General features: G+C 43.8%; 1 protein-coding gene across 1 annotated transcript in view; it reads left to right on the top strand.

Annotated features, from left to right (window-relative positions):
- camk1 (calcium/calmodulin dependent protein kinase I) overlaps positions 1–22,896 on the top strand; it is a 76,485-nt gene that overhangs the window by 50,079 nt on the left and 3,510 nt on the right. The window contains exons 4-11 of the mRNA XM_062973743.1: positions 8,155–8,229; positions 8,924–9,062; positions 13,516–13,642; positions 15,217–15,292; positions 16,168–16,280; positions 16,491–16,569; positions 20,969–21,056; positions 22,251–22,347. Coding sequence (XP_062829813.1) covers positions 8,155–8,229; positions 8,924–9,062; positions 13,516–13,642; positions 15,217–15,292; positions 16,168–16,280; positions 16,491–16,569; positions 20,969–21,056; positions 22,251–22,347 — 794 coding nt within the window. The remainder of the gene's footprint in view (positions 1–8,154; positions 8,230–8,923; positions 9,063–13,515; positions 13,643–15,216; positions 15,293–16,167; positions 16,281–16,490; positions 16,570–20,968; positions 21,057–22,250; positions 22,348–22,896) is intronic.

Here is a 22,896-nt window from a genome sequence, read left to right as displayed (position 1 = left end):
TCCCTTCAGATTCCTGAATTCCTCCCCCGTGCTGAGGCATCCGAGAGAGAGCGTCAGCGAGTATATTATGTTTCCCCTGGAAGAATCTGAGTCTGAAATCAAAACGGCTGAAATATTGGGCCCATCTAATTTGCTTCGCTGATAGTTTACGAGGGGATCTTAGATACTGTAAATTTCTATGGTCAGTCCACACCTCAAACGGTGTTCCACTTCCTTCCAGAAAGTGTCTCCAGCACTCTAGTGCTTTTAGAATCGCTAAGGCTTCTCTCTCCCAAATCGGCCAGTTTTTTTCTGTATCGCTAAACTTTTTTGACAGATAGCCACATGGCTTCAGGTTCCCCCCCTCGTCTTTCTGTAGCAGAACTGCCCCATATGCCCGGTCTGACGCATCGCAATGTAATACAAAGGCTTTAGACATATCAGGGTGCTGTAGGACAGGCTCCTCAGTAAAACGCTTTTTAAGGGCTTCGAAAGCTTCCTGGCATTCCATTGTCCAGGCCAGTTTGGCCCCTGGGGCCTTCACTTTGGCTGTTTCTCCCCTACCTTTAGTCTTTAACAAATCCGTTAATGGCAAAGTGAGGCGCGCAAAGTCCTTGATAAATGTTCTATAGAAGTTTGCGAACCCTAGGAAGGATTGCAGCTGCTTCCGTGTTTTGGGGGCTTCCCACCCCCTCACGTCTTCTACCTTCGCAGGGTCCATCGCCACTCCCTGGGAGGAAATCCTATACCCCAGAAAGTCTATCTGGTCTTTATTGAACTCGCACTTGGCAAGCTTCGCATACAGTTTTGCTTCTCTCAACTTTTGCAGGACTTCCCTGACTAGTTCTATGTGTTGCTCCTTAGTCCGAGATACTAACAATATGTCATCTAAAAAAACAAAGACTCCCTTGTACAACAATGGATGCAACACTTCGTTGATTAATTGCATGAACGCGGCGCCTCCGCCGCACAAACCGAAAGGGAGCACACGATAATTGAATAATCCGAATGCACAGGAGAAGGCCGTCTTCCACCTGTCCTCTGGTTTAATCTGCAATTTATGGTACGCTTCAATTAAGTCCAATTTAGTGAATATCTGTCCCTCCGATAACTGGGCGATCAAGTCCTTCACTAAAGGTAGGGGGTATTTATTTCCAGAACTGATTGCATTCAGGCCCCTGTAGTCAATGCAGAGCCTCAGCGTTTGGTCCTTTTTGCGCCTGAACAACACAGGCGCCCCTAGAGGGGAATTTGAAGGCTCTATGAAACCCCTCGCTAGGTTTTTATCAATGTATTTTCTCAGTTCCTCCTTTTCCCTAGCCGACATTGGGTATATTTTTGCCTTAGGAAGCTCTGCTCCTGGGACTAGCTCTATCTTCACTTCAACTCTCCGCTTCGGTGGGAAACTGTCTGCTTCCTTCTCATCAAATACGTCCACAAAATCCCGATACTCTGGGGGTAATTTATCTGCCAGTTCTGCTATCCTGATAGAGTCTTCCTCCCCCCTTTTCCCCGGCTCCCTTTCCACTTCCTGGCTCCCTCCTTCCAACTTCATCCTGAAGATCATGCTCTTATCCTCCCAGTTGATTTGCGGGTTGGCCTGCCCCAGCCATGGCATGCCTAGTATAACATTATAGCTGGCTATTTGTGATATCACAAATGACACCTTTCCTTCCCAACTCCCTATCTTACACTTTACATCTTCGGCACTGTACTTAGCTAATGATCCCGATGCTGTGGATCCGTCCAACTGCGAAAAAGCTATTGGGGATTCTAGGTTCGTTCTTTCGCATCCCAATCCCTCGGCTAATTCAGGGGAGATGATGTTCCTGGAACATCCACAATCCACAAATGCTTTGCAGGTTGCTTGTTTGCTGCCACTTTCCAGCTGAATGGGGACCACTATCATGGCTTTGTCCTGACTTACCAACCCCCCCGAGTGGTGCCTCATCGGTGGTTCTTCCTCGGCGCGTTTCCCTGCCACGGCTCTTGGTTTGGGCGGGCCTCCGCCTTCCCCTTTTCTCTGCCAGCACTCGGCAGCCCTGTGGCCCAAACGGCCGCACACGAAGCAGCCCCTCCTGCTGGTGCTCACGTTCCCTGTCGGCTCCGTTCTCCTCCCGGCTGGGGTTGATCCCTCCTTCCGGCTCCCCTCTTTCATCTGCGGCCGCTGCTGTAGCCCTCCTCGGTGCCTCCTCGCCTGGGCCAGCGATGTCTCGATGCGCCCCGCCAGCTGAATCCATCCGCGCAGTGTGTCAGGCTCATCACGATGCACCGCCCAGGAGAGGATCTCCCGCCTGAGCCCCTCTTTGAAGAGTTCTATCTTTGTCACTGCAGACCATTCCGGCACCTTTTCAGCGAGGCATTGGAACTCCTCCGCATACTCAGATACCGACCTCTGCCCCTGGGAGACGGTCTTCAACTCCTCCCTCGCCCGGATCTGCTCCAGTGGATCTCGGAAACGGGTCTCCAGGGCCCCCATAAAGCGTCGGAGTGACCCCAGACATGGGTCGCGCCGCGCGTGTAGTTGAACGTACCAGCTGGCCGCTCCCCTCTTCAACACTGCACCAATGGCCCGTACCCGGCTGGATTCCGTTCTAAAAGTGTGGGCATTGTCCTCCATATAGCCCCTCACCGTGGTCAGGAAAAAATCCAGTTCAGAGGACTCTCCCCCAAACTCGATCCTTAGTTCCTCTCGTCTCGGTAGGGGTCCCTGTGGTGGCAATCCCCAATTCTCCGCCCGTCGCAAGCCCCCTTGCGGGCCAGTGGGCCCCGCTGCTGCTTCCCTTTGTCCTGTGCCACGCCCGGCATTCGCCAGGGGCACCAGGGTCTCAGTTGGGAGCGTAGCCGGGATTCTCGGAGGCTTTTCCCCTTCGTCGTCACTCTCCTCCACCCGCGTCAGGCTCGTTTGGATCTTGGGCCGGGCACCGGGCTCCTTTCGCATTTCCCCTCCCTTCGGTGCTGGGAGGTCTGCAAAGCCCTGGCTGCTTCCCATGCTCACGTCCCACATTGAGCTAGCCCGGAGTTCCCTTCCTCGCTCCGGCTCCGCCAAAACCGCCAGGCGCTCCATCGCCCTCGACATCACTGCCAGGGTGGTCTCCATCGCCGACATCCTCTCCTCCAGAAACACCATCTTTTGCGGGCCTGGGGAAGGTGAACCTTCCTCTCCTCCGGTGCTATCTCCCCGCACCACTCCACGCCTCTGGGTTACCCCATTTGGCTGGGCATAAGCGGTGGATGACGCCAGGGCCGCCAGCTGGTGGAACTCAGCGTCCGGCTCGGGAGTGGCCCTTTCCGACCTTCCTCCTCCTGCGCCCAAGAGCTCTTCATCCTCCACTTGCATGTTACACCTCACCGCTACAGCGGGATGGTGTCCGTATTCTTGGCTTAGTGTCAGCTCACCACAGCCGCTCCTGAATGAACACACGAGACTCTCTGTGGTATCACCAGGAACTTTTACTGTAGGAAACATGAACATCAGAAAAGCCAAGAATGGGAGGCTCCGGCCAACCCTCCTTTATATACCCTCCCCCTCATTTGAACAGTCTCTTCCCGCTCAGTAAAACCCCGCGCAAATTCCCCGCCAAGTCCATCAGCCGTTTCTCCTCCGAGTCCTGGGACGCAGGTGTCTTATCAATGTCAGTGACCCTGAAACTCAGAGCCACATCCAGGCTCTAGTAGCAGGGTTCTGACAGGTCTTTCTGAAAATAGTCTAGGTTGGCAGTACACAATGTTTCCTTTTGCTCAAGCAAACTGCATAACTGTTCCTGTGCCCCTTTCATGCTCCACCAGAGCAACAAATCTGCATCCTCCAAAATGATCACTGGACAGGGAAGTTCAAACTAATACAGCCAGCCCTCCACTGTCCCTGAAGTTAGGGGCACAGGGCCCCTGTGGAAGTGGAAAAACGTGAATAATAAAATCATTGGGTTGCTGTGAGTTTTCCTGACTGTATGGCCATGTTCCAGAAGCATTAACTCCTGACATGGCCATACAGCCCAGAAAACTCACAGCAACCTGGTGATTCTGGCCATGAAAGTCTTTGACAACACAAAAAAAATTTACTGTGTGTACTTATATATAAGTGAGGGCAAGTTTTTAGATTTTGATATGACCCATGGAAAGTCAAGGCTCATTCCACAAAGAGGAATTTCAGGGGCCAGCCATCCCTGGCCACTGCTGATGTTTACCTGTCCAAACATTCAAAAAGTCTAGAAGCGGCACATAGATGTAAATGTTAGAGGAAGTCTATGCTTCTTTTAGGTTCTTCCAGGACAGACTGGAAGACTCTTGCTTTAATCCAGAAAGTGATGGTTCCTTTTTTTGATAAGAATTAAGGTGCAGTAGTCACATTCATTCATGAATAAGTCAATCCAGGTTTTTTGGGTTAATTTTTTGATTAAAAGTTCTAGAAGTATACATGAGTATATAACAGGCATGGGAAAACTTCAGTTCTCCATGTGTTTTGAACCAACTTCCACAGTTCTTAACAGTCGGTAAACTGGGTGGGAATTCTTGGAGTTGAAGTCCAAAACACTTGGAAGGCCAAAGTTTGCCCATGTCTGGTATAGAGGGTACTGTCTTTCTACCTAAGAAAAAACTTCACCAGGAATTTCTTGATCCTACAGCACGAGTATTTGGTCAACTACACTTTCTGGTGAATCCATCAATTAAATTTATACTGGAGACTAGACTGGTTCCTTTTTAAAACCATGCTTAGCCCTGCCATTATATTTCAAAGCCCCCAGTGGTGCAGTGGGTTAAACCCTTATGCCGGCAGGACTGATGACATGAAGGTTGCTGGTTCAAATCCAACCTGGGGAGAGCAGAGATGAGCTCCCTCTGTCAGCTCCAGCTCCATGCGGGGACATGAGAGAAGCCTCACACAAGGATGGTAAACACACACACACACACAAATCCAAGCATCCCTTAGGCAACGTCCTTGCAGATGGCCAGTTCTCTCACACCAGAAGTGACTGGCAGTTTCTCAAGTCGCTCCTGACACACACCAAAAATTGAAGTGGTTCAATTTGACATAAAGCTACACTTAAAGTTTTAAGAAGACTAAAGGTTTAAGAACAAATCTTAAATCTTGCTTCTCTTGAATGGACATAACGCATAAGTTCAGGGTCATACTTTCCAAATATTGCCACTGTTGCAATATATGTCCAGTTGTAGTACAGTAGAGTCTCACTTATCCAAGCTAAACGGGCCGGCAGAAACTTGGATAAGCGAATATCTTGGATAATAAGGAGGGATTAAGGAAAAGCCTATTAAACATCAAATTAGGTTATGATTTTACAAATTAAGCACCAAAACATCATGTTATACAACCAATTTGATAGAAAAAGTAGTTCAATACGCAGTAATGTTATGTTGTAATTACTATATTTACGAATTTAGCACCAAAATATCACAATATATTGAAAACATTGACTAGAAAAATGGCTTGGATAATCCAGAAGCTTGGATAAGCGAAACTCTACTGTATTTCCAATGTGACCCAACAATATTAAATCCCAAAACCTGCAGAAATAATCATAAATAGAATAGCCACGAATCTCCGTCTCTTCTTGCAAACATTTCAGGGTTTGACTGTAAAAGCTGAAGATGGGATATCATGATCATTTGCTAATAAAATATCAGCATGATTGTTATTATGTTTCATTATGATATATTGTTTGTATTAATTATTTGTATTTAATTTATTAGGTATTTGTATTTTTATTGTGTATTTGTGTGGCACCGAATGGATGCCATCTATGTTGTAAGCCACCCTGAGTCCCCAAGGGGAGATGGGATGGGATATAAATAAAGTTGACATGATGTGACATCCGCTGGAAGCTGACCATAAAAGCCTGCTGGAAGACCTAGACATTTCTAGTGAGGTGTTATCTGGGTTCTGTATGAGACTGTATGGTCAACTTCCAGAGAAACTCACACTTGAAGACATAGAGGTTCCTAGAAAGAACATGTAATCAAATCTGAATCATCAAATTTGCAGGTGTGAAACCTGCAAATGTAGCTGCCACATCAGGTGTGTGTTGGAACCCAAAGAAAGCAATTCTGTTAGTGTTATATTTGGGAGCCCCCAAATGTGCCGGCAGGACTGCTGACCGAAAGGTTGGTGGTTCGAATCCGAGCAGTGGGGTGAGCTCCCATTTGTCAGCACCAGCTTCCCATGCAGGGACATGAGATAAGTTTCCAACAGTAAAACATCCGGGCATCCCTCCGGGCAATATCCTTGCAGATGGCCAATTCTCTCACACCAGCAACAACCAGCTGCAGCTTTAGCTCTAGATAGGACTTGGAAATGTTACTTTTTTTTGGATTAAGGCTCTCAGGATTCTCAATCAGTGGTATGATACAGAGAGCTATAATCCAAAAATAAAAAAAAATCCCAAACTCCCTCTGAATATTAAGATGGCTTTCACCTTTGTTCACTCACTTCTTACAAAGAATCCAAACAATCACTGCCAGGTTTTTGTAGCCCCATGAGAAGCTTGTTTCTCCCTCTATTGTGTAAATGACACTTGTGGCAATTTAAAGAAATTAAACATGAAACTGCAACTGTACAGAATTGGCAAAAAATGTTATTGAAGTTGTTCTGGACAGGATAACTTCCTGTTGAGCAAAGCAGTGAGATCAGTGATGAATTCCCCCTTGATGAACATCTCTTAATTGCCCCCTTTATCTCAGTTCTCATCTCCACATGATGCTGATTGCAGGGGAAACTTCAGTTGCTGGCTTTCATTTCCCCCTCTTGCTTTCTTTCGTGCTTCCCCCCCCCCCCCTTTTATAGCAGCATAGCGAGAAAACAATCACCGCAATAGCAAAAGAGACCTGAGTGGATATAGCTCTCCTTTGCTACCAAATCAAAAGACAGGTCAGTGGTTTGAATCCGGGGAGAGTGGGTGAGCTCCCTCTGTCAGCTCCAGCTCCCCATACAGGGACACGAGAGAAGCCTCCCACAAGGATGGTAAAACATCAGAACAGCTGGGCGTCCCCTGGGCAATGTCCTTGCAGACGGCCAGTTCTCTCACACCAGAAGCAACTTGCAGTTTCTCAAGTCGCTCCTGACACGGGAGGAAAAAAGAGCTTGGAACAGTTTAGTTTTAGAATATAATTCCCAATATTTACCAGTGATAGCACTAGTTGGAGGATTCTGGGAGTTTCTGTTCAAAAAATAACTTTTCCAAGCTTTGGATGGGATATACATTTTCAGTTGTTCTACAATTCACTATGATTTGCAATAGATCCCATTGGTTGCTGTCTGAAAAATAGCATCCCAATTGGCCCAGCCTTCTTACAAGCGCAGTTTTAGAGTTGTTTCAAAGTGAGTTTTTACTATTTCAGGGCCCTTCCGCACAGTCATATAACCCAGAATATCAAGGCAGAAAATCCCACAATATCTGCTTTGAACTGGGTTATTTGAGTCCACACTGCCATATGTTACAGTTCAGAGCAGATAATGTGGGATTGTATTCATCTGTGTGGAAGGGGCCTCAAAAGCACTCATCTGGAAGTAGTTTAAAAGCCCTTTTACAACAAAACAAAACTTAACTTTGCCCGATCCTAGCAATTTGTCTGTTTTGGGTTTTTTTCAGAGTGTGCTCCTTGCTTGCTATCTGATTCTTCCATCACTACATTATTTGTGATATTTTATAGCCTTTCACATACTTCAATAAAGCCTTGTAATATGACTATTATTATTCAGTATACCTTTTTTTCCTCAATAAAGAATGGGGCAGCTGGGCAAATTATGTAAAGCAAACTAAAGGAAACCTGGCAAGATTTGACTCTGGGATTGTTCTGGTTCACAGCTCTGGCCCCATCGACACTACCATATAATGCAGTTTTGTTGAAATAGTTTTCATTGAATTGGTTTTCATTTTGTTGAACTGGTTTTACATAGTTTTAAGTTCTTTAAAACAGTTATACTGTGAGCACGGTGCCCCATATTTTACAAATAAAGGGTTCTTCCAGAATAAGAGGCAAGAGTCCCCATAATATTAATTCTTTAGGTTTTGTCATGTCTGCCATTTCTTTCTTTCTTGGGTGTTTGTGTGTGCTGTTTTCATTATCTATTGTATCTCAATACAATAGATAATGGTAGTTGGTAGTTCATGGATATCTGCATTTTATATCCACATCAAGAGACCCTCTTTTTTCTGACAGGATCAAGCATCCCAACATCGTGGCTCTGGATGACATCTATGAGAGCGGGGGACACCTCTACCTCATCATGCAGCTGTAAGTGGAGGATGGGGACGGAGAGGGACGGGGACAACAATGTGGCATGCCCTGGGTTTCTTTGCATGCCTTGAAGCTAATCTTGATCAGGGTTGTTGTGAGTTTTTTGGGCTGTATGGCCATGTTCGAGTAGCATTCTCTCCTGATGTTTTGCCTGCATCTGTGGCTGGCAACTTCAAAGGTTCTGTTGACAGTGAAGCAGGCAGAGTGTATATTTATACCTGTGGATTGTCACGGGTGGGAGAAAGAACCCTTGTCTGTTTAAAGCAAGTGTGGCCATTAAAGCCTTTGAAAATAATCTGGATCACTAAGAGCTGGATTCGTCATTAGGCAGAACAAGACAGACATTGCTTTGGAGTGTAACAAACAGGAAAATGGTCAATTGTTGTCTTAGGTCTATATTGTATTTCTGTTGCCCAGTATGTGTGTGGTTGGAGACCCCATAAGTCCTCTCCCAACTACAGCAGGAGAAATGCGATCGTACTGAGGAAAGTAACATTTTCCCAGCCGGTTTTTTAGTACAGTGCACCTTGTAATGCTTCATTGGAGGGCTCATTTATGATGGGGAAAAAATATTTTCTCCTCTGCCTTTGGAATAGCTACTCAGCCATGAACCATGTCCCTTTGGTTGTGCCTTCTTAGGCTGTCTCTTCTCAGGATGGGCTTCATCTCTGGTCTTCCTCCTCCCTTACAGGGTTTCAGGTGGGGAACTCTTTGACCGGATAGTGGAGAAAGGGTTTTACACAGAGCGAGATGCCAGCAAGCTCATCCGACAGATCCTCGATGCTGTAAAATATCTGCATGACATGGGTGTCGTCCATCGCGATCTCAAGGTGGGTGTTTACACCTTATATATAGGGACATTTGCTTTGGAATAGCTACATTGCTGTTAAGAAGTCTGTCCTTCCTTCCTTTCGGCTGAGAGATCCTGAATGTTGTAGTCCCCTATGTAATATTCCTGAGTTTGGGGTATATGCATCTTACAGAAAACCAGAAAAATCACTTGTGACACAATTATGAACTGATTAATGGGTTTTAAAAAAGGAAATAGCAAATATGCTTCTCCACCTGAATCTGGACTATGACCTTGCTCTGGAGCTGCAAGACATTAATCGTTTGTTTTCTCTTTCCGGGACTGAATTTTCTGTCCCTGCTACCTTTTTGCTGCTATAGAGCAGTGGTTCCCAATCTTTTTTTTTTTTTACCAGGACCACACTTATTTATTTTATTTTATTTATTATTCAAACTTATATGCCGCCACTCCCCTAGGGCTCGGGGCGGCTTACAAGAGCAGGCTAAAATCTAACAATTTAAAAACATCTTAAAAACACTCCCCCAGGGACCACTTGAATAGGGACCACTCTCCAGCATTAGTACCAAAAGGGTTGCGAATCAGTTTTTGGTCAACTTTAGATTCGGTTTGGTTATCTGGCATGTTGACTCAGAAAATTGCATTGGATAGACCACATCAGCTCTAGTTTCTGATACAGAACATATGCCATCCAGTAGTCGCCATCTGATTGCCCACAGATAACCATATTTAATAATCTAGAACTGATTTTCCCTGCATGTCTCATGGACCTTATTTTAGGTCTTGGGTCCTACCAGTGGACCACGGCCCATGGGTTGGGAACCACTGCTGAAGAGGGAAAAATATAAACAGGTACATAGTGTGCCAGTGTGGTGCAGTGGTTTAAATGCTGGATTATGGTTCTGGAGACCAGAGTTCGAATCCCTGCTTGGCTGTGGAAACCCATGAGTGATCTTGGAATAAGCCACACACTCTCAGCACCATAAATCAGAAATTACTTGAAAGCACCCAAGAACAAAACACGCTGCACATGTTTTCTGTTCTTTTATCATATTGAGCAACTTTGTAGAAAGTGGAAGTATTCCCCTTCTTTGTATTGGGGAGAGTGCAAAGGGATAAAACTCTACCATGATCCTAATCCAAGAAGACTGTGAGACTGCTTTTGTAAAGGTGGGCAATTCAAATGCAGATCTTTCTTATACTGTAAGCATTGACCCTTAGGAAAATGGAAAGAGGAATTACCTGAATGTTCAGAGATTGGAGAAGTTATTTTTATGGCTCTACAACTGCTAGAAGTTCTCTGGTCAGTATGCATGTTTCTAAATAGGTTATATTTAGAGATATTAAAAATAACTCAGGAATAAAGGCAACCCTCAAGTTACAAACATCTGACTTACAAATGTCTTATAGTTAAGAATGGGAGTGAGACAACAGGAAGTGAGAGAAATCTACCCCTCAGAAGGGAAATTCACTCCTGGAAGAGTTATCCTGGGGAAAAAGTGCCTCAACTGAAGCTATATCACCAGTCCTTGTTTCCACAACAAACCAAATTTTTCAAAATCCAATTCTCAAAGAGACAGAAAGTGAGGTGAAATCTTTTACACAGTACAGACATCACAGGGGTGTTAGCCCTTCTCTATGCCATCCAAAGCGCTCTCTCTGTGTATATGTATATGTATATGTGTATATATATGAATATTTACAAATGTCTGTGTGTGGCTGGAGTTACACTTAAAAATGTACTTGTTCCTACTTATATACAAATTTAACTTAAGAACAAACCTACAGTAATGGCTGCAGCACAGTCAAGTTTGCAGCCAAGTGGTAAATTACCTTGAAATTGCAAAATGATAACTTTTGGACAATTATAGCAGTTTCTTACTGCTATAACTAACTTGTGCAATTGTGGGATTTGTCATCTAGTGAAATGAATTCAGTCCTTACTACAAAGCTTTAGTGCTGAACTCTCATGAATCAGGGAGGCTTCTGCAGGGTGGCAAAATGAAGGCATTGCTCTCCCCATAACTATCCTCTGATAATGCATTCCTCTTAACTCCTCAGATTTCTAGTTTGTAGAAAATAGGTGGCACAGTGGGTTAAACCGCTGAGTTGCTGAACTTGCTGACTGAAAAGTTGGCGGTTCGAATCCAGGGAGTGGAGTGAGCTCCCTATGTTAGCCCCAGCTTCTGCTAAATTAGCAGTTCAAATACATGGAAATGTGAGTAGATCAATAGGTACTGCTCTGGCGGGAAGGTAACAGCGCTCCATGCAGTCATGCCAGCCACATGACCTTGGAGGTGTCTATGGTCATCGCCGGCCCTTCGTCTTAGAAATGGAGATGAGCACCAAACCCCAGAGTCAGACATGACTAGACTTAATGAAAAACCTTTGCCTTTACTAGAGAACAGGACACTGGAAATTGCGCACACTTAGAACTGTTGTATTTACTGGATTGTTGGGAACTTTCCCTGCCCCCTTTGCTTTGGATGTCTAAAAAGTATCCCTAAATTATCAGCTGACGTTTTTCCTTAGAGCAAGGGCAGTATTCCTATTTGGGAGGACAATGGCCATTTTACTCCTTTCCCTGATATAGCATAAGATGTCTACAAGAGTGATAGGTAGACAAAGGCAAATGTTTTGTAGTTCCTACAATAGCAAGCAAAGCATGGGAAATCACTGCTCAGGCTGAGATTGGTTTGCAGTTGTGAAACTGCGCCAAACTCCCTTCACAAGGAAGTAGTGTTTTAACGCAAGTCCACCCTTTTAACAAATTTTGTCCTTATCTTTTTTCCTTCGGGATACCCAAACCTGTTTGACCGGCTGGAAATCCAAGCCTGCTTTGGTTCTCTGTCCATTCTCTTATCTACCCCTTTCTGATAACATCCTTATGGCTGTTCCAGCCATTGAAGTTTTTGAAAACTGGTAAGCAGAGGTGGGATTTAGAGCCTGGGAAAAGGGCATCCTTCCCGGAACCTGCTGCTCAGAGCAACTGCATGCCTGGCCTTGCCCAGTGGTAAACAATAATAATGGGTGATTTGGTTGTCGTCATTTTTTTTTTCAGATGGAGGCACATTTTGTCCTTTGCTACTGGGACAAGTGGTTACCATGATTCACCACAAATTTACGGCACCGGGCTTTAGTATAATAATGAAATGCCTGGGCATCTTGGATGGTGTGTAGGTTTCATCCAGATTATCAGCAAAGCATTTTAATATGAGCATTTTATCTATGACTGAAGCTGGTATTTTATGCTGAACTGTGTCACATTATTGAAAGCTGATGAATGTCTGTCACTGTTGTTTTTTTTCTAGGAGTTCATCTATATTGTAGAATTAATGCAGTTTGATACCACTGGCTGTTAGAAATTGTGGGAGTTGAAGTTCAAAATCTCTTGAAGATATATTTGTGCAGCTGATTCTATAACATGACGTTTTGTGGGTTGCTGTGAGTTTTCTGGGCTGTATGGCCATGTTCCAGAAGCATTCTCTCCTGACGTTTCACCCACATCTATGGCAGGCATCCTCAGAGGTTGTGAGGTCTGTTGGAAACTAGGCAAGTGGGGTTTTTATATCTGTGGAATATCCAGGGGGGAGAAAGAACTCTTCTCTGTTTGAGGCATGTGTGAATGTTGCAGTTAGCCACCTTGATTAGCATTGAATGGCATTGCAACTTCAAAGACTGCTTCAAAGACTACTATTCTATGATTCTATGATGTCTGGGAGCATCCTTTGTTGGGAGGTGTTAGCTGGCCTTGATTGTTTCTTGTCTGGAACTCTCCTGTTTTCTGAATGTTGCCCTTTATTTACTGTCCTGATTTTAGAGTTTTAATGGTCCACAGTTTAGAGTTTTAATGGTCCACAGTTTAGAGTTTTAGTGGTCCACAGAAATGCTGGACCACTGTAACAACCACCATGTCAGACTACATAGAGAAGCCACTGAAATCTACAATCATGTGGACATTTTCAACAGAAAGGAGGAAACCATGAAAATGAACAAAATCTGGCTTCCAGGATTAAAATTCAGGATAGTAAATAAAGAACAACACTCAGAAAACAAAGTAATTCCAGACATAAAACAATCAGGGCCAGCTAATACTTCCCGACAAAGGGTTCCCCCAGGCAGGAAACAGCCAGGCTTTGAAGCTGAAAGGCTATTCAATGCTAATCAAGGTGATTAATTGCAACATTCACACTTGCCTCAAACAGACAAGTGTTCTTTCTCCCACTCTGAACAATCCACAGATAAATAAACCCCACTTGCCTAGTTTCCAACAGACCTCACAACCCTTGAGGATGCCTACCATAGATGTGGGTGAAACGTCAGGAGAGAATGCTTCTGGAACATGGCCATACAGCCCGGAAAACTCACAGCAACCCAGTGATTTCAGCCATGAAAGCCTTCAAAAACACATGGTGTTTTGTGTTTAATTCTGTCTACTCCTTTCTCCTCCTCTTCTTCTCTCCCAACTCCTTCAGCCTGAGAACCTGCTCTATTACAGCCTGGATGAAGACTCCAAGATCATGATAAGCGATTTTGGGCTCTCCAAGATAGAAGGCTCAGGCAGCGTCATGTCCACGGCGTGTGGGACTCCTGGCTATGTAGGTGAGCCAGCGCTGAGGGATTTTTCCTTTTTGAAACCAGGAAATAGAGGAAGAAATAGCTGTGTTCATACAAACCGACTTTCAATTCCTGAAAATGGCAGGCTTGCATTATTGGTGTGTTTCACTCCAAATAGAGTGCTGAAGATTTATGAACAGTATCACCCATTTCATGTTGAACTATATTATATTAAGGTTATCTACATTGTCATATAAAGCATTTTGAAACTGCATTGTATGGTCAGTGTAGCCTCATAATGCAGTTCAGTGCAGATAAACATCCGGGCTTTAGCACAGCAGGTTAAATCAGTAAATCTTGTCAATAAAAAGGTTAACAGTTCGAAGCCTGGGTCAGCGTAAATCCTGGCCTTTAGCCCAGCTTCCGCCTACCTAGCAGTTCAAAAGCAAAATATGAGTAGATAAATAGGTAAAGGTGAAGGTTTCCCCCTGACATTAAATCCAGTCATGTCCGACTGGGGGTTGGTGCTCATCTCCATTTCTAAGCTGAAGAGCCGGTGTTGTTCATAGACCCCTCTAAGGTCTATGGCTGGCATCACTGCATGGAGCGCCGTTACCTTCCTGCTGGAGCGGTACCTATTGATCTACTCACATTTGCATGTTTTCAAGCGGCTAGGCTGGCAAGAGCTGGGGATAATAGCGGGAGCTCACCCCACTCTCCGAATTTGAACCTGCAGCCTTTCAGTCCGCAAGTTCAGCAGCTCAGCGCTTTAACATGCTGTGCCATCGGGGGGTTCCCAGAGTAGATAAATAGGTACCGCTTAAAAGCAGGCAGGTATATTAAGGCACCCGTAAAGGAGTTGCCAGAAAAATGCTGGTGATTCGATCAAAAAGGAAAGTTTACGAAGAAAACTCTTCTGCAGGGAGATGGAGTGACAGCACCTCCCTGTGGCTGGAAATGAGCGCAAGCCTCCAAGATGCCGAAGATGGAAAAAGCCTATATATACCTCTATCTATTTAAAATTGTCTATCTTGTGAGTGTATAAACGACATGAATGTTTGCCGCATATGTATGTTTTGTGATCCACCCTGAGTCCTCTTTGGGGTGAGAAGGGCAGAATATAAATATAAATAAAAAGAAATAAAAATTATTTATGTGTACACTGAAAATAGAATGCAGGTTCAAACTGCATTACATGGCAATGTAGGTGGAGCCCAAGTCAGATTTAGAAAAGGTGATGTACCTGGCTTAGTTCAAGCAAGGGTTTATTACCTTGATGAAAATGTATATTTTATTTGCCATCATCATACTCAGATTTTCCCACGCAAACAGGAGGGCCCAAGTTTGCCCAGGCCTGTGATAGCCTCTTCCTGAAATAGAAGTTGTGCAGTGGGTCTTTGCTATCTGCTGGGATCTGGTCCCAGGACCCCTCCCTATGGATGCTCAAATCAATGGCCATTCAAGTCCCATTATATGTAGTGGCATCCCTTATACAAAAGGGCGAACAACTCAAACCTATAGGAATTACCCTTACCTACAGTGTGAGGTCCAATATGGCTGTACAATTTCTAATGGCTGCTTTTTCTTCTTTCCTTTTCCACGGTTCCTCTCTGATCCAGCTCCAGAGGTGTTGGCCCAGAAGCCTTACAGCAAAGCAGTGGATTGCTGGTCTATTGGCGTGATAGCTTACATCTTGTACGTATTGAATCAATCCTCCACCCCATCTAAAACACCCCATTTTATCAGCTATCAGAAGTTTAGCAGGTTAGGTTTGGTTAGTATCTGGGTGGCAGACTGGAGTTATTAAGGAATCCTACTCACTTGCCTCCTCAGAGGTTGTGAGGTCTGTTGGAAACTAGGCAAGTGGGGTTTATACATCTGTGGAATAATATCCAGGGTGGGAGAAAGAATTCTTGTCTGTTTGAGGCAAGTGTGGATGTTGCAATTGGCTACCTTGATTAGCACTGAATGCCCTTGCAGCTTCAAAGCCTGGCTGCTTCCTGCCTGGGGGAATCCTTTGTTGGGAGGTGTTAGCTGGCCCTAATTGTTTCTTGTCTGGAGAACTCTAAAATCAGGACAGTAAATAAAGAACAACACTCAGAAAATGGAAATTCCACAATATTGATTCACAGATTTTTAGTGGTTCTCAAATGTTGATATTCCAGATGCTTTGGGCTTCAGCATGGCCAAGGGTCAGAGATTCAGGCAGCTGAACTCCAAAATACCTAGATGGTCAAAGATTAAGAAGTTCTGTATTAAAATACATACAGTAGTGTAACTGAAGGTTGACTAGGTTATATGTCACTTGTAGGATCCTGGGTACTGTGCCTAGTACCTAATAAACCTAATAAACATAGTCCCAACTTCCACTTTCTATACACGTTGTATATGTAACCTTTCTGATCTTTAGGTGAAGAAGTAACCTGCCTTTTCACCTCTCTCCCTCTCCCACGCATTTACCTCACTTCTCCACATTGTTTTGTCAGTTTACAGGCTGTATTTCTCCCTTCAATACTTTCCCTCTGGTCTTGTTGTTACACAAGCCCTGTGCCCACTTTTTCTGTCCTCAGATTGTGTGGCTATCCTCCGTTTTATGATGAGAACGACACAAAACTTTTTGAACAGATCCTGAAGGCCGAGTATGAATTTGACTCTCCGTACTGGGATGACATATCAGATTCAGGTGAGGAAAAGAAGTGCTGGGGCCTCTGAACATTGAAATCAAGTCTCTCTCTCTCTCTCTCTCTCTCTCTCTCTCTCTCTCTCTCTCTCTCTCTCTCTCTCTCTCTCTCTCTCGTGTGTGTGTGTGTGTGTGTGTGTGTGTGTGTGTGTGTTGGACGGAGGGAAACTGTGGTATCCTCACATCATTATTCCCTTTGTTTTCTATTCCCAGCCAAAGATTTTATCCGGCATTTAATGGAGAGGGACCCCAAGAAGCGATTCACCTGTGAGCAGGCACTAGAGCACCCATGGTAAAGGAATTAAGAGTCTTATCTGCTGTTTGGTTTTTGTATAAGTCACTTGCCTCTTGCTGCCCATTTGTAAAACAGGAAAATTTACTTGCAATGCTAGATCTGCATTGGACTTCCATCCAAGGTAACATGCATGTGATTTGGTCGACTTAAGATTTGGTTTGGTTATTTGGGCTGCTGATTCAGAAAATTGTATTGGATAGACCACATCAGGTCTAGTTGTTGATACAGAACATATGCCATCCAGTAGTTGCCATCTGCTTGCCCACAGGAAATCATACTTAATAATCTAGAGCTCATGTGGTCTATCCAATGCAATGGTCAGCTCTGCAGAAAGGAGCAGAAATAAAATAAAATAAGTAAAGAGGAATGAGGTTCGCGGACCGGATTTTCATTCCTGTGGGCCGCAGCCCACAGGTTGAGAACCACTGAGCTACACTGCACAATTAATGCAGTTTGATCCCACTCATGTGAGTGGTAGCTTTACCATGTCTCTACCTTTCTTTGCCTGAAAGGGTTGGTGCCTTACCAAACTACAACTCCCATGATGCCATAAGTGTGACCCATGGCAGCAAAAGTGGAGTCAAACTTCATTAATTCTGCAGTGTAGATACACCCTGGGTATTATGGTCCTGGATGAAGAATGTCTGGTCTTCTAGATGCTGTTGGGCTGCAGCTCAAAACAGAAGTGGGTAACCATAACCTGGCAGATATTTTTGGCTACAGTGCCTGCAGTTGGCCAGTTAGGTGGGAACTGATGGTCATTGCAGGACTAAATGCTGGAGGGCCAAAAGATTCCCCAACTCCCTGCCGAAAAGCATAAAGTGCAGACTTAATTACTTAATGGCTCAACTTGGTGACAGAGTTCAGAAGATCGTTGCTATGGATCCTTGGGGGAGCCACTGCCAAACAGAATAGGGTTGCCCGAAAGACATACAACAACCCTGAGAATAGGGTTTACTCATCGCTCCAGTAAAGTTTACTGGACCAGATGGAGCAACCACCTACTCCACTAGACGTTGCCAAACCAGATGGATCAACAGCTTGTCTCACTATGATCTTTCTGCATACTCATGCACTTGGAGGCTTTTAACTTGAAGGATTTCATTGATAACATGCTGGTTTATTTTGTTTCCCCCTATGTGTTTCTTTACATGCATAGTATAGCTTTGTAATGTTTTTCATTGTCAGAAGCTGCCTTGAGAGCAAACATATTGAAAAATAATGAAGTGTGTTTTTAAAATAATGAAAGCAGATTTATTATATTAGTGTATTAACAGCCTGATCTTAAATTGGTCTATGCAGAAGGAAAAAAAAATCCATGTGTTTTAAATGTAAACGTTGGAGACATGAATGAGTAACAACAGCACATTGACTGCATCTGGTGCACAATCAGGTTTCCTAAGAATTATATTTTTAAATAAGCTTGCATGTAGAAGTTGTTCATAACTATACATGGCTTCATTAGGGAGCAGGGCTTCCAAAACATAATATACTTTATTTATATTCCACTTTATCTCCCCGAGGGGACTCAGAGCGGGTTACAGGTACATATATATGGCAAACATTCAATGCCATTATATAATTGACAGAGACAGACAATACATAAACAGAGGCAGGCTTTCCTCTTTCATTTCCGGCATCTTGGAGGCTATGCTTGACTCGGCCATGGGGAGGTGCTGTTGTTCCATTCTTCCACACCAAGTAGCCTGTTGATTAAACTGCCGGCATGTTTTTCAGGGGTGCCTTTTACCTCCCCGCTAAAGCAGTGCCTATTTATCTACTCACATTGCTGTTTTCGAACTGCTAGGTAGGCAATAGCTAGCCTGATGGCTGAGGCTCACCCCTCCCGCAACTTGAACTGTCAGCCTTCTGGTTGGCAAGATCTTACATAGCTGGCGGTTTAACCCGCTGTGCTAGCCATGGCCATACATATTTGACTTGTTTTTTTTCTCGAATTGCAGGGAGAAGCAGGTAATAATAATAATAATAATAATAATAATAATAATAATAATAATAATAATAATAACAACAACAACAACAACAACACAGTCCTAAACACTTGGGAAGTGTTCGACTTGTGATTTTGTAATACGAAATCCAGCGTATATATCTCATTTGCTGTGTCATACTATGTCTTTGTGTCAACAACAATAATAATAATAATAACAATAACAATTTGATACACAACAGGACTAGTACACAGCAAACAAGATCACTATACTGGCTTTTGTATTATTATGATTATGATTACTATTTTCACATTGCTCCACTGCCCATCATTCATCACACATCTGTTGCTACTATGCCTTTTTGTTTCTAATGTTCTATGTTCTATCAAAAGAATCGGGGTCCCTGGTGGAACAGTGTGTTAAAGCACTGAGCTGCTGAATTTGCGGACCAAAAGGTCCCAGGTTCAAATCCCGAGAGCGGAATGAGCGCCCCCTGTTAGCCCCAGCTCCTGCCAACCTAGCAGTTCAAAAACATGCAAATGTGAGTGGATCAATAGGAAGGCGGGAAGGTAACGGTGCTCCATGCAGTCATGCTGGCCACATGACCTTGGGGGTGTCTACGGACAATGCCGGCTCTTTGGCTTAGAAATGGAGATGAGTACCAACCCCCAGAGTCGGTCATGACTGGACTTAATGTCAGGGGAAAACCTTTATCTTTTTACTATCAAAAGAACCAGATCTTATATAAAGAAGGACGCTTGAAGAAGCTGTTGGATCTTGCCACATCGAGAGTAATCAATCCCTAAACACTTTGCTTGGATCATAGCAGAGACGATATGTTGTTGTGGTTTGCTTTAAAATCATTTCCAATTTACAACGAGTCAATCACGGGGGTTTCTCAGCAAGATTCGTCCAGAAGGGAGTTTCCTTTGCCTTCCTTTGAGGTCAAGAGAATGTGAATACCTCAAAGTCATGTAATGAGTTCCTATGGACAAGCGGGGATTTGAACCCTGTTCTCCAGAGTCATAGTCCAATGCTCAAACAGTACTCCACACTGGCTTCTGTAGTGTTACTAGGAAAATCCAATTATCCTGCAATTATGTGGACTGCAGCTAAATTATGTCAAATATTAATGCCAGGGAGAAAGGGAGCAGATGATGCTAAAAACACTGCTGATCCAAAAAAAAAAAGGGGGGGATCTCAGCCATGTCCAGGCTGTATTACATGGTTGCTTGCAAGTGTGTGCAGTGAGGAAAAGCAATAGAGTAGGGGAGATTGTATTTCAATGGTGAAGTTTTGCAGAAGATTCCTGGGTTCAATCTCCAGCTTTACTGCCAGAGTTTTTGAGGAGCTGTAATGCAAAGTCTATTATAGTCAAAGAGCAGCGCAATTTTGCAGACACCAGAACTGGATACAATGATAGGAGGAGAACAGACAGTTCCAGGCATAAAAGTAAACTAGGATCAATGCGCATGCATGTACAGACAGACATACTGAAACCTTCACTATCATGTTTAAAAGAAATAGCCCAATATATTACTATAATAACAAATATTTACTATTCATAATCACTTCCCTGAAAGCTCAAAACTTTGCCACTTCGTATATATGCTGCCTTTCTCTCCGAGGGGAACACGGTGTGGCTTCCATATTATTTTTAAAATGTCACAATATATATATATTTTAAAAGGAACAGAACATTCCCATAAAAAGCTCTCTTGCTTACGTGTTTAAAAGCCTGCTTTAATAGGAATGTCTTTGCTTGTTGGCAAGAAGAAAACAGGGAAGGGACCAGCCTTGCCTCCTGTGGGAGGAAGTTCAGAGAATAGAAGTAATCATGGAATCATAGAGTCAGAAGAGACCCCAAAGGGCATCCAATCCAACCCCATGCCATGCAGAAAAAGCACAATCAAAGCATCCTTGACAGATAGCCATCCAGCCTCTGTTTAAAGGAGAAGGCTGTCTTTCTTGTCCCTCTCCTGGTGAGCCTGTAATAGTTGCAGGACCAAGAGAATGTCTTCCCCTGAGGATCTTAGAGCTATGTGTAACTTTATCTATCACCTCTGGAAAACTGTTGACAACTAGTGTTAGAGACCAGTGATGTCCAATTGGTCCTCCAGGCGTTTGGGACTCCAACTCCCAGAAGCCCTGAATAGCTTGTCCAATGCTCCGTAATTCTAAGAGATGATGCCCAAAGCACCTGGATTGCCATAGGTTGGATACCACTGTTATAGGTAATTGGTTTTTAGTCTTGGCTTTGCTTGTGCTGTGGTTTCCAATTTCCAAAATCCTTAATCGTTGGCCATGCTTGCTTCTGGAAAATGAAATGGCTCAGATTGAGGACCACTGAAGTAGAAAACTCTGGATCAGATGGACTTGGTGGAAAGTCCTATATAGTTCCTCAGTGTCTTTGTTAAGAATCAATCTGATGTCTTTCTTCTGTACAGGATTGCTGGAGACACCGCCCTGGACAAGAACATCCACCAATCAGTCAGTGAGCAGATCAAAAAGAATTTTGCCAAGAGCAAGTGGAAGGTGAGCATAACTTTTGTACCTTAGAGATAAGATTTCTTCATGTATGAGTCCCAAATCGCTTTCTGCTCAGACTAATACACTGCAGTTTGAACAGTGGCTCTTTCATGGACGATAAAAGAAAAGAAACAAATTATTCTTAGATAGTTGTTGTATGTCTTTCGGGCTGTGTGGCCATGTTCCAGAAGTATTCTCTCCTGACGTTTCGCCCACATCTATGGCAGGCTCACAACCTCTGAGGATGCCTGCCATAGATGTGGGCGAAACGTCAGGAGAGAATACTTCTGGAACATGGCCACACAGCCCGAAAGACATACAACAACCCTGTGATCCCGGCCATGAAAGCCTTCGACAACACATATTCTTAGATATATACAGTAGAGTCTCACTTATCCAACACTCGCTTATCCAACGTTCTGGATTATCCAACACATTTTTGTAGTCAATGTTTTCAATACATCGTGATATTTTGGTGCTAAATTCGTAAATACAGTAATTACTACATAGCATTACTGTGTATTGAACTACTTTCGATGTCAAATTTGTTGTTAAACATGATGTTTTGGTGCTTAATTTGTAAAATCATAACCTAATTTGATGTTTAATAGGCTTTTCCTTAATCCCTCCTTATTCAACATATTCGCTTATCCAACATTCTGCCGGCCCGTTTATGTTGGATAAAGTGAGACTCTACTGTACACACACACACATCATATCAGAAGTGACTTGAGAACATATTGCAAGTCGCTTCTAGTGTGAGAGAATTGGCTATCTACAGAGATGTTGCCCAGGGACACCTGGATGTGTTGCCATCTTGCTGGGAGGCTTCTCTCATGTCCCCGCAAGCTAGAGCTGGCAGATAGGAGCTCACTCCATCTCACAGATTCGAATCGGCAACCTTCAGCTCAGAAGTCCAGCCGGCACAAGGGTTTAACCCATTGCTTAGCTGGGATGGGAATAAAATGTTGCAGCTGGTGTCAGGAATTGGTAGAAACAGAGAGGTAGGATAGATTCATTGATAGCAGAGTGACACAGCTACGAATGAATATATTTTACTTTTCTTGCCACACATTGCTGGCAGGAGTGAGTGGGGAGTGAGAAACAGTATCAATCTCTTTCATCATGGTTTACCTGGTTTAGCACAGAATGTGATCTACCTTGACATCTCTGATTTCTCCTACCTCCCTCCTTATGCAGCAAGCCTTCAATGCAACTGCGGTGATCAGGCATATGAGGAAGCTACAGCTGGGAACCAGCCAAGAGGGGCCTGGGCACGCCATGCAGGAGAGCAATGGTGAGAGGCTGGGCTGCAACCGTCTGTGAATTCAAATTCAAATATTGGTCATCAGTGTCAATTGCCAAGACTTGATCATAATTCTGGATTGATGGCCCTTGATATATATATATTTCGTTTTTAAGAATTATATGTATACACACACACGCACACATACCTACGTATGTATACATGAATTTGGAATTGCAAAAATGAAACAGAGATGGATACAGAATCATGAAACAATTTCCATTTGGCCTCCTTCCCATCCTTTTCTTCCTAAGCATAAACATTTTTTGCATAGCTTCCTGATTCCGCTTTCATTTTCCCAGGGCATGTTTTTGGGCGAAATATTTGCTTGGTCCATGAGGTCACAAAGAGTCAGAAACGACTATGCGACTGAGCAGCAGCATTTGCTTGGTGCTAATGGTATTATATAGCTATGGTTGAAGGAGGAAGCTGTGGCTGTTTAAAGTAGGTTTTAATTGTTATGCCCACATACGGTACATCCACAGACAGAAACATAGGACAAGTGAAGTCATTTGGTTGCAATCCTGGCAATTTAGACAT

This window comes from Anolis carolinensis, chromosome 2, assembly GCF_035594765.1.
Source record: "Anolis carolinensis isolate JA03-04 chromosome 2, rAnoCar3.1.pri, whole genome shotgun sequence".
NCBI classification, from domain to species: domain Eukaryota; kingdom Metazoa; phylum Chordata; class Lepidosauria; order Squamata; family Dactyloidae; genus Anolis; species Anolis carolinensis.
This window is presented reverse-complemented; position numbering and strand designations above follow the sequence as displayed.